We start from the raw sequence: 13,375 nt of genomic DNA, 5'->3' as shown, positions 1-13,375 counted from the left end.
AGACCTGATTAAAAGCGACACATATCGAAGGAAAAATCTAAAAAATCAAAATTTTTGGTATAATTATGAGCTTTTCATATTTCGCAAATTCATACTTCTATAGCGTCCTCCAATTGCGTCATTGAAATATGTAGAGGTAACTCATACAAAAACGCTAAAAATGGTATTAAAAATAGGAATTTTTCATTTCAAAGGGATTTGCTGCTTCACATTTTCCCATTAGAAAATTGAAGTAAATTGTAAACCAAACGAACTTCTGTTGCAATTTTTTTGATTTGTTAATGTAAAATTGATTTATATTTTTTTAAATTAATATAATTGGAATTCTCACGCCAATTCATGTTGGCAAAACCGGTTCAGAAAAAAATTAATTGCTGATACTCTATTTTTCCATAATATGCAGATTTGGGAAAATAGCAAAACTAAATGTCAACAATTTCACAAAATGGTGTTGCATTTTATTCGGGTTCCCTATATATTATAAAGCGCATATTGTATTATCAGTTCATATTTTACATATGTATAATGTGTACTAAATATTCCTGCTGGATCGTTTTACATATATCAAAAATGTCATATCGAACTTGACACAAGTATTACGGTACAATAAAATCAGCTGAGTATTGCAGTTACCTTGTATAATTGCACCATGATCGCTTCGTATTCGAATTGCAATTTTCTCATCAGATTTCGATTCTTGTAAATTAAGAGAATAATTTAAACGGTTTTTCCGTAGATTTTGTATTTGGTTTTCTTGATATTGGACTTTTATTTCCATTCTAGGTTCGGATACAAATCCTGGTTTTGTAAAAAAGTTTACAAAACATATTATTTTATCATATTTAAGGGCACAATGTCACAAACAAAGTTAATACCCCTTAGTAAATATTTTGAAACAGAAACAAAATCAATTCGTTAAATATCTCAATATAATAAAAAATGAACTTAAACCAAAAAAAGGCTCATATACTACTATTTGAAATGTTTATATTTTTACTTGTAAAATCCTTCTTCGGTAATATTGATATCAATTTTCAAATAATCCTCAATTAGCAATAATCTCATTTATTTTAAGTGGTTTTTATTTCATCCCATCAGGTTTAATACTTTGTATTGTAATATTATCTTGTTGGCGAAAAATATTAATAATAATCCAATATGCGCTTTTCTTCACCATTGTAAGCCACAATCAAAGTCCGACATTTGTTAATAATTCACACTTAATTATGAAGTAAATTAAAACATTAGAATTTGGACGAAATTTGTTGATACTGTTCACTAATAAATTCTTGACATTAAAGTGCTCCTTTTTTTGCTTTTCAGACCGATTTTCAAATGGATGGCAATAATTATATATATTCGTTATGTACCTATTTTTATTTAATTACTATGTTATCATAGTTCAAAAATGTGCAAAAACTGTTGGAACTGTGTAGATATATTGGCACAAATATAGAATCAATACATTAGGCTCAGTAGTTTTTTGATTGACAAGAAATTCTGTGCGAAAATATTTTACATATTATAAATAATTGGTCTGTTCCCGTACTGCAAGAATCTACTAGTTTTTACTACGATAACGAATTTCCCTTTATGGTATCGAAAAAAATAGTAAAATCGAGTAGATTCTTGCAGTACGGGAACAGACCAGATATTATTTCTATTATTTATGTAAATAGTAGCTGTGTCTGTTTACTTGATATATGGATGTTGTCTGTTTACATCCATATATCAAGTCCAGTAAAAGGGAGCGATAAGAGATAGATTGTTTGACAGTTCTATGGGTAAAGATATTCTTGTAAGATTTATCCAGCACAGCCGTCTCTGAAATAGAACTTACTGAGTAAATGTTAGTGGAAAAGTAACCAGATACAACTAGTATAAATCCAATCATCCTATCGATTTGTCCGTCATACAGCGTCAATTTTAACATGGATACCTTGTTAAGAAGAAAATTAGGAATACAAATTGTATTTATATTTACCATGGGAAAATGCAATTGTGAAATGACAACCCAGTCCAAGTTGAGTTGAAAATGCTGATAACATTTTTTTTAAATATATCTCGTTCCATACATAAAAAACAGATCTTTCTTCATACTTTTGTTTCCTTTCCCTTAAATCGCATTTGTTGTATATATTTATCCATATATCAAAAACCCAAAAATAACAAAAAAACTTAAAAGATATCAACCAACATCATTATTCCACTGTTGCTTATTGTTCATGGCATTTCACGATCTTCGGATATCTTACGAAGAATGCACAGGGATATGTTTTTGTTCCAATATCTGGTACAGTTCAAATTCAGACCCACACAATAATGTTCGGCTTTTGTTTGGAAGGCGAACGTGATGTATGGATCCGAGGACTTGGGTCTGAAACGCGAAGAAAGGGTTTTTCACCAGCCACCGATGTCCGATGGGTGTGTGAGTTTGTTTCTTAGCTCATAGGCCCATTCCTCTTTGAGGCGATGTGGTTTGACGGTTTGGTTTGTGCCAACATATGTACCTACTTACGTACATATTGGTCGTTGTATTTGCATATTTTTGGGTGGTATATAATTATGGAGGTGATCCCTGCTCCCTCACACCGCCGCCGCCTCCTTTCGTTGTACATACCCATGTATATAATAAGGATAATTATATACTACGTATGCCTATGTGTACATGGATATTTGGTGCATAAAGTGGCGGCCATCGGTGGCATCGAATACTTTACACACACACACACACGGACAAAAACACACACAGGCGCGAATCGTACATAAAGCAAATTGTCAAAAGCCCATCTTCGCTTTTGAAACAAGCAAAGTTTGAGTTCACATGTGTGCGTGTGAGAATGTGTCTCGCATGCCACGCACACACATATATTTATACGCGTTGAATGATGATATGCTGTTTAAGAGAATTTCTGGTCATTTGTGGCACACTCACAGCAACACACTTACATAACGTGGCGGTGTGATGGAGGTGTAATACTTCCCAACTGCTCAACTGAGAAAGCTTTTTGTAGTAACTGCCTACATACGCATTTGTGCATCAAGTGCAGCAGGTTCGTGTATAAATGTGCGCGTATGTGTGTGTGTGCTGGTGTGTGATTATTAAAATGCAATTGTGCGTACACAGGTGTATGTGTGTGTGAGTGCGTGTCGAATGCATTGTATGATGTTATCATGATAAGAGTGCCTGCCAGTGCACCGAACGAGGAACTGAGGACTGTGCGATTTTTTGCCACATTAGGCGAGTGTGGGGTTAACACACAAAAAATGAAAACACATTCCGACAAACGTAAACACGCACACACACATAGAATGCACATACGAATGAATGTGTGTTTGCACTGCTAAAAAACAGAGCTACACACAGTGACACATGCAGGACATATGAATATACTTATGATTATGTACTCATTATACTGAAAATGTGGTGTAGGTCTCCTAATAATAAAAAGGAAGCCTGACAACCAGCCACAATAAATATTTTATCTACATACATACACATACGTACGTACCAATACTTAATCTATACATGGCTGAACAACAAAATTTTAACAAGAAAGGCAAACACACAATTCCTCCATCCACCCTCTCTTGTGTATGTAAACACATACATATGTATTGCATAAGTATATACTGTGATATTTATTACACTCACACGCATACATATATATATATATATATATATTTATATATATATATATCTTGATGTATGTATTTAAAATTTCTTGATTAAAATTGCAGTAGGCTTATGACCAAAAATAATATTAGAAGTTCCTTCCATTTCTACAAAAACTTCTCAAACCTAAAAAGAAATAATTGCAAGGAACAACAGCATCAAATCTCAGTAAAACACCAAGAACAAGAACTACAACAACAACTAGTTCTTGTTACTTGCATCCTGACGTTATCATAAGAAATGCAGTTCATGCTTAGAAACTACATCGTTGTACAAACTCATCCTAAACGTTAGTCGTAACATAGAGTTTTGAATTCAGATTTGTAGGTCATAGAAAATGTTAGCAAATAAATAGCATTTTACCTGGACCCAATGTCTGGAATATGTCGACATAGTAACGCCATAGTCCATGAAATCCATCATTCTAAGGCTTGACAGGTATTGCCGATAAAATAATTACACTGTGCTACAAAATAACAAAAAAAATTTTTTTCATGGGTTCCAATGTACCAATTCTGTTTAGTTGGAGTCCCTGGACCACGGAAATACCTTTGGTTTTTCTGGGTCACTTCGAAAATTAATTTTATAACGGTAAATATAGAGAAAAACGTGGTTTCATGGATTTTCCATTTGAAACTTAAATAACTTATTTACTTTATAACGGATTTATATTATTTTTTTTTTCTTTCAAAGAGTACAATTTTTCCTTTCAAACAAGATATATATTTGGTAAATCGGTTGAGGATTGGCTGAGTTACAGCGGTTGAAATGCGGTGAAAAAATACGCATGAAATGACAAAATTTATTTTTCTTCTGACTGTACGATGAAATTATGATATCAAGCCATATAAGTTTTATTATATAACGGGGAAGAAAATTAAATTAGCTTTCGAAAATGATAAAAATCAGGAACTTCAACTAAACAGAATTGGTACATTAGAACCCCTGAAAAATTGTCGTGTCGCACAGTGTTATTAAAGTTCTCCAAATACCATGGGATGCGTATAATATACGTAAGAAAAAAAAAACGATAGAAATCTTGTTATCTACGGTTTTAAATAATTAATTTGAAACGAAGAATCAGTGAGCATGCCGAAATTTATGATTATGATTTATCAGAAATAGCATTGCGATATTATTATTCAGTTCGAAGCAACTGAAATATATTAGAGCCGAAAAACCCCCAACCCATTTTGATGTGGAATTTTTCACTACATAAAACTCATATTTTATTTGTTAAAATCTTGATTTTATGAAATTTACCCATATTTCGTTTCGTTACTCGATTTTGAATTCCTATACATAAGACTACGATAAAAAACCACAATAATTTTAAAAAATAATGTTGACCCTTACATAGGCATATACCGAAATATATAGACCTATATTTTAAATTGTCTGCCTCGAGAGGTTTTTCAACAACGAAAATCAAATAACTAATGAAAGAAACTTACGTTGGAAATAAGGCTACGATCTTTAACATACCGAAAATTAAGGGGACCTCCCCCATTCTCAATTTAAAAAGTTCAAGATTTTCATTGGGCTGGTAAATGAATACCAATGCATGTTATGGTTTGTAACTTTATTTTGTTTTTGCAAAATAGTCAGGCTGAATCCCAGTTTGTTGTTTTTATAAAAAACAACTATTTATTAGTGGGGAATGTATGGCATTGTTTGCCGAGGGGTAACTTTACACATATATAATTTAAGATTTAGAAGAGAAGAAAAATAATTTGCAAAATTTGGTTGTTATTGTTTTTGGTGATTAAAGAAATGTCCTCATTTTTGATGGCGGGCATGATAACTCCTCACTGGAACATCGGAATCCGGAAATTCCAAAAGTGTTAGAAAGAGAACATGTCTGGCTCTCGTATGAACTAAGCTTATTGACTTTGCTCAACAAAAAACAAAATGGAGGGCCTTTGAAAAAAATATTTTTGGAAAATCGATTATTTTTATCCACAAACCATGTTGAAAAATTAGGAAGATTATCACCGATTGGCTTTATCCTAGAATCACTCTTGCCGTCACTTGATAGCTATATCTTCAAGAGTTCTTGAGATTTTTACTTGAAAATTTGTAGGGACATTCTAGAATTAGAGTAGATTCGAATTAAATCAACAAAATTTTTGACACCGAGAATGGGGGGTCCCCTTAAGATGGACCTTTGTATGGGTACATTTTCAAGAATTAGAGTAGATTCGAATTAAAACAACACAATTTTTGACGCCGAGAATGGGGGGACCTTTGTATGGGTATATTTATCACCCTTCATCGCTACAACACAACAGCAAACAAATGAAAATGAAATAATTGTTTTTTTCCTTAAATCGATGTTTTTTACTAATTGAAAAAGGAAAAGTGGACTTATATCCATTTCATGTTAAGCCAGCGATATAACCTAATTAGTAGCTATATTTTTTTATCCATCCCACAAATAGACTTCATCCATATTTTAAATTCGTGATTTTTTGAATTATTTAGTTAAACTTTATAGAAAAAACGTTTTTCACTTTCTGACAGATCTCATATATCCCAAATTTGCAGGAATTCCGAAAAAAAAACATCTCGATTGACAACCCAATTTTCAGTTTACCCAAACTAATGTTAAATAAGAAGACAACACGTCTTATGACTCCTTCGAAATTTCTTAAAAGAAATTCTCAAACTATAACATGTCTTATAAAAGAATATAATGTACACTCCCACTTTTGGAATGATGGATTTTGATTGTTGTACAAATTGCCATGTTAGTCCTGAATAATATAATGCACAACCTTTTAAAAAAAGTTGAGAATTCACAAATCAATGACATATTTAAATGTCCCCAGAAATGTCACGTAAGATTGGAAAAAAATGTGTGTTCTCTTACAACCATTGGTTATTTTTCTTTCTATTTTTTACTGAAACTTTTACAAAGAAGTTAATTGTATATAGGTCAATCATATATGTATATATCAGAATGCAATTCTTTACTAGTATATTCTAAAACAAATTTAATTAACCATACTAAAATTTATGAAATAGATTTTTTTTGTCACGCCAACAATGTCCGCATTGTTCACGGCTGTGTATTTTTATAATGCAATTTATAATTATTCATTTTTGCTGCATCTTGGAATTAAGAACGTAATCAGACAGACAGACATATAGAAAGACGTACAGACCAATGGGCAGATAAACATACTGGACACCCCAACAATATGCAAGCATATAACCATGTGTATGCCCAAATGAAAAACATTTGCCCCCATCCTCTGCTTCAATACAATTTCTTATCTTGCTCTAACTTACTCTAGTCAGAGCCTAACAATTTCCAAAAATTATATGCCTCATTGTGTTAGTGTACATAGTATTTTGAATACAACACTTTTTCATTGAATGCACATTTGTGTATGTGTGTGTGCGTTGCATATGCACCTCCTTCCGTTCTAAGAAGAAGAAAAAACTAAATGCAGTTTCTCGACTAGAACTTAAAAAGAGTCTTCCGGACAGAATATGTCCGTTTCTAGATGCGTAGGAATGCATAAGTATGTGTGTGAGTGTGTGTACGTCTTGTGGTGTATGAGTATTTGCATTGCACTTTCTTTAATAATGCAATGTCTTGTGCAATATCCTTCTTTATTTTCTTAAAATTGTTTTATGTGTAGCTATATGTGCGTGTGTGTGTGAAAATGTGTTTGTTTGTATTTGTCGTTATTATCAAATGCACTTCTATTATCTTGCATATATACAAGCATCCGAAATACTAAGGCCTTTCGAATGTATATTGTAGTAAATCTACATAAATACATAAAAACGGGGTACATGCATTTACTTGAGTGTGGTTGGGTGTGTGTGTCTGTTGAGTGAAGTGATGGGTTCTGCATTCGTTTTCTTATAAAACATTTCTTCTTCTCCGATACAAATTACATTTTTAACATTGTTGTCGTATAAAAATACGTATGTATGTACCAGGTATGTACCTGAATTAGCATGCATTGGTCTTAGAATATATCACACCCATGTTTGTACTTTTTGTATGGCTCACATCACACCTGTTCGCAAAACTGCAAAAATTATTATATATATAAATATATATAAATATTATATATATATATAAATATTGTAAATAATCTATTACATTAATGATACATACTTGTAATATCCAGTGTTTATCCTTAAGTAATACAAAATAATCTCTTCGAGGAGGTGCATATAAGTTGAGGATGTTAAACTACTAAAAACATCGAAGTAACTCCAAATAACTGCCAAGAATTTTCTCATCTAAAATCGCACCTTACTTTTTATATAATATTCAATTACAAGACCAAATACGCAAAAATACATCCAATGTTCAATATTTGATGAATGTTCAAATGATGAAAATTACGAGGAAAACAGCTACATAATTGTTATCGGTTTTGCATTATATAAGCCTATGACGTAATACACATAGTCATCGTTTTAGTACATTTTATTAAAAATATGCTGTACAGTATTTAAACCGAATCGGAACGCCATTCGAATTATGTTGTCTGCATGGTGCTTTGTCCGATATACAGGAGACCGATAAAAATATTTCATTTTGTACACCGGACACTTGTGGAGGATCTTCTGGAAGCAGAAGCGAGAAAATGAACAACATGAACAGTCCTCTAGGATGTTTGAAAAATGGTGCAAATAAAATACAATCGAAATCGTTTATCCTGAAAACAAGTTCTGTCATTTATATGACATCGGTATCAAACAGTCCCGAAAATAGTTTAGTTCCAGTTATGTAATAGTTCAGACCTTCACTTGATATCGTTCATATCTGCCAAGTTCAACGGTGACAAATTTTTATGTTTTGGGCTGTCAAAATGTTGTAAATGCCATACACTTGTATAAAATGTAGGAAACGCCATTTATTTCAATATTTTCACAACCTAAGTTTACTGTACATGTTCAAAGGTGTCGCCTTGCAGCATTTTACGGAAATGTATAATATATATATATATATTTTTTTTAATTAATATATGTGAAAGAAAATACATTAGTTATGTTTGAAATGATTGTTGGCTTGTTGGCGAAAGAAAACGATACCTGAATTCTTCCTGCGCCCTTACAACAACAAAATTAAAAATTTACAATGGAAAACATGTTCACTCACCTACATTTTGTCGTCAATTAAAAAGGTTAGCCAAAGTTGTGCACAAGAATATGGAACAAGATTTCCATATTAAAAATTGGTTGCTGGTCGGAAAAAGGTGTTCAAAGGTGCCCTCCCCTTACCTATATATAGTAATTATACTGATTATATGTTTTAATGTATCGGTTGTTTACAATAACATTATCTGATTATTGAAAATCCAAATTAACGCATGGCGTACCACGTAGCATAGGGCCACCCAAAAAAACTAGTGTGTACATTTCATTTTGTAATAATGGCAATTTAATTATAAATTCGTTTAGTTTTTGTCCTTACTAAGAAATATTCGAAATTACACAGCTGTTGGCAACGCCATAAATGACTGTGTTGCCAGCGTCAGCGAGAATTGTGAATTATATGCGTAGTGGTGAGTAGCTGACATTGTTAGCAATATCGCATCCTATTCCCCACACGAGGAACATTGGCGCTGTTTTGATTTTAGAAATGCCATATTTTTATTTATGCCCATGGAGTTGGAATATTGAGTGTAGTGTTGCATGCCACTTTAAATTCCATTTCAAACACGGTGGAAATGTCATATGAAAGCATAGCATAGATACCGCCGAATGACCTACAGTTTGTGTTGATTATCGCTTATTATTTGGCAGATCAAATGGGCCACATACGATTATCTGATGTTCTGGTCGATGCTGCTGATACATGGGAACTAGTGTCCCGGGTTATAAACTCTTTATTTGCGTTCTCTTTTTTAAGTAATTTCTAAGATTGTTCTTTTAGTTCTAAAATTGGATTTTAACTTTTCATTTCGGATAATTTACCCGACAATTAGTAAGAAGTAAACATTGAAAACGTTACTTCTCGTGTGTGTGTGTGTGTGTCTCATTTGTAGTTGTTGGCTTCCGGAAACACTACTATCTGCTACCCGTACAGAAAATAACATTATGTGGAAGTCACAAACAACTGTTTGTTGCTTAGTAACATCCTTCAAGTTTTCTATTCAAAATTCAGGGCCACTATTTTGAGCAGTCCCAACAAACGATGGCAGTTGACATTTTGAACATGTAGTTGTAACCAATGATGTCAATATTGTGGTGGTAGAAGTAACTCATTCAATATTGGCTTAAAAAATATTATAAAAATACACACTCATTTTAAATTTTGTACGTCATTTTATTATTTATATAAAATTAACTTTATATGCAATTACTATTACGAAAACAAAACAACAGAAATATGTAATATATGTGGAACGGTTGGGTAACTCGAAGTTACAAAAAATCTTGAGTGCACTACAGCAACTAAAAAAATATGAGAAGAAAAGGTATAAATATGAATAGAAACGAAGTCTGAAAGCGCCTTCAGTACTACTCCGAAATAATTTACAACTATGTAAAATACGCAGCTACGTATTTTTTAAATAAAAAATATGATCATCTATTAATAAATACAAAGACGGAGGATTGAAAAAGCGCGCTTTTTCGCCACATGTCCCACGAGAAAAGCTACAAATTAATGTTAATAGAAATGAAGAAAAAAATGGTAATTACGAATATAACGAACTAAGTAATAACTGAGTGTTGCAGAAATGCTGCTACAACTGCGCGCAGTCTCGTACGAAATTAAGGAGGCTTAAAATAGAATTAGAATGACTAGCCTAAAAGATGAATTATGTTAAGACACAAATGTATATCTATATGCAAATTGTTAGCGTTACGAAATGGTCGAACCACTGCCGAAACCGACACTTTGGAAAAGCTTTTCCATAACGGACATGAGTTAATTGTACCGACGGAAATTGCACTTGTTGTCTTTAGATCCGAAAAAAAGCAACGTTCACGTACAAAGCAGGCCGGCTGCTCGGGAATTGTTGGGCGCATATTTATACCTTAGCGGCGACTGACATTTGAACACAATGGCCATGCCGAAAAACAAATAAGTCACGGTGAGAAAAATTAGCATCGGGAACGAAAACACAACGCGAGCCGTCAAAATTTTTGGTTGATTGGAGTCCAACGCAGATGTGGCCACAAAAACCCCTGAAAACAGAAGGATCCGATAATTAAAAATGAAATTTTTAGGCGGGCACAGAATGTGGACTCACCGTTTTTCGATTCGCAACGTTCACCTACATAGCCGTCCGCACATTCACACGAAAAGAAACTGTGGTTTCCAATGGGGTAGCTAAAACACCGACCACCGTTCAAGCAGAACTCAGTTAGAAATTCACCAGTGCAGGGTATAGATAAGACATTGCTCATTATGCTATAATACATATCCCAATAGTCAAATCCGGACTTTTCCCTGGTCACAGTGGGATCCGTTATTGTCTCAGCGTTGTCCGATGAGTTTTTCCGAGTCTGACCAGTAGCATTGTCATTGATGATCGGCGGTGGCCGATCAAGATGGGATGCGGTTTCGGTACCTGACCCATCGTTGGCCGACTGTTCATCTCCAGAAGTTGACTCATCGTCGCTGTTTACATTTGTGTGATTTTTGTTGAATATTTTCTCGGCCGTTGCGGCACTGCCGCTGTAAACGTGTTGCTCGTATTTCTCGTTGACCGGTTGATGGTGATCATTGTTCTGTTGTGGGTGTTGTTGCATTTTGTGTTGTTGTATTATATTAAAGGTCTGTTCCCTGAGGAATAAAATTCGGCTAGAACAACAATCTGAAAAATAGAATAGAACAGTGAAAAGTTTATGAATTATGAAAAGTAGTTTAAAGAAAAATATCAGTAGAACTATGAGAGAACCTCCACATGTATTTTAGATATATTTTACTGGAATTATTTATGCTCGGTCGAGCCAACAATGAAGTCTAAAAGAAAGTTTTATGTTGAATATTAAACAGAACAGAAGTATATCCGTTATTAATTAATCGGGTAACAATTTCACTGAGTGAAATATTCTTGTGGAATTAGCTAAAGAATAGCCTACTCAAAAACATATTGGTAGTGCCAATATATAGGTATAGAAAAAATAAATAGAAGCACCTCCAAAAATACATATTGTGTTTTCTTATCATTCCAACAATAACGAATATTTTAAAGATGCCTCCAAGGTTTATTCATAAGGTTAACAGGGAGGCGAATTCAAAGTATTCATTGACTGTCAAATTTATTGGTTGAAGAATAAAAAAAGAACAACAAATATTTTTATTCGAACATAATTGTGCACATTACTATCATTACGTTTTCCTGAAAGATATTTTGAGTTTTTATCCTGTTCTGGTTGGTATTTCGCGGTTAAAATGTTGACAGCAATAGAAGATTAAGGCATGAATTCGCCTGCCTGTTAACCTTATGAATAAACATTGCTTCGAAGCCTCCACAGAACAAATTGAATATTCCATTGAAATGGCACAATGAAGTGTCTAATAAAACTTTAACCGAAAATGCCGATAACTGCTAGTTCATAAGGACTGTCTTATCTTCTACGTCAGTTAAATAATATTTTTCATCAAATTCCCATTATAATTTTTCATTGTATATTTTCATATATCGACGTTTTTGGAATTTGTCAGATTCAAGGCCCAAATATCAGGTCACCACACACTATTTTAGTAAACAATTCAATTGTTTTTTCCAAGATTTGAAATTTATTTTTCATATTTTAACAAATTTATTTTTGAATAGAAAATTCGTTACGACATTTTTGTGTATGTATACTATGTTTTTTTATTGAAGTTCAAATCAAAACAACAAAGTTAGACAAAATATGAAGATATCAGTTATCCTTACTGGATGACCTATTATATAGGCCTTGGTCAGATTTGTCAAATGTTTCGACATTGTCGTTTAAAAAGAAACTACAATGAAAATACTATTTTGCAGTCTGCAATTTGACAATTTATTCGAGTAATTTGGCAACCCCGTTTCATTTACTACACCTTTCAGTGAACCTTCCCATCCCCCCTCTGACTCAATGACATTTGTTCATGTCCGTGTCTTTCATTCACCTGTAACTGCGACAATTGTTGACAGCATGAAAATTATCCGCAGCAAATTGTTTGGAATTTGCATTCTGTCTGAATTCGGGATATAGACAATAGCACGCCACTAGCAGCGTTCCAGGTCCGCCGTAGTGGTGGTATTGCAGTGACACTTAAAACAAACTGGTCGCGACACGTGCGTACACAATCATACTAGAAGGAATTCGTATAACAACAAATAGGCGTAGTAATAGAGTTCGCGACGAGGCAGATGCAGGAGTTCAGATCTATTCATTCAGTTCATCCAGTTGGTTAATCAATGTCGCACATCTTTGTCAAGTGTATTTCGCCCGCACTTCTCAAAAACAGAAACTCGCTGGTGTCGTTCTTCAATAGCACATTTTAATATTCGGATATAATGTTGACTATTTACGGACGGACGATCCACGGCAGACGTAGAAGAATGTTGTGTCTGTGTTGCCTTCAAAAATAGACGGACGCGTAAACGAATTGCCACCGTTTTTTGTTTCTTTAGGACTTTATCAATGATCGAACGATATGAGACTGCGGTGACACTTTGCAGTTGCCAAAATGTGGAGCAGGCGCCAAAAACGAAAACAGATTGAGAGAAAGAAGAG

At 33.6% G+C, this 13,375-nt stretch overlaps 1 protein-coding gene across 1 annotated transcript; it reads right to left on the bottom strand.

Moving 5' to 3' along the window:
* Positions 1–10,640: 10,640 nt before the first annotated feature.
* On the bottom strand, positions 10,641–12,977 carry LOC133326226 (protein gurken). Its single transcript, XM_061534906.1, has 3 exons — positions 12,765–12,977; positions 10,909–11,475; positions 10,641–10,843 (listed from the first exon to the last, which is right to left on the bottom strand). The coding sequence occupies exons 1-3, from the start codon at positions 12,826–12,828 to the stop codon at positions 10,641–10,643; spliced, it is 834 nt and encodes a 277-aa protein (XP_061390890.1). The 5' UTR covers positions 12,829–12,977.
* Positions 12,978–13,375: the final 398 nt, after the last annotated feature.

Source organism: Musca vetustissima, unplaced genomic scaffold (genome assembly GCF_032173495.1).
Source record: "Musca vetustissima isolate MV318-11 ecotype Yass unplaced genomic scaffold, APGP_CSIRO_Mvet_v1 utg3129, whole genome shotgun sequence".
Taxonomy (NCBI): Eukaryota; Metazoa; Arthropoda; class Insecta; order Diptera; family Muscidae; genus Musca; species Musca vetustissima.
Note: the sequence above shows the minus strand (reverse complement) of the source record. Positions and strands in the feature narration are given on the sequence as shown.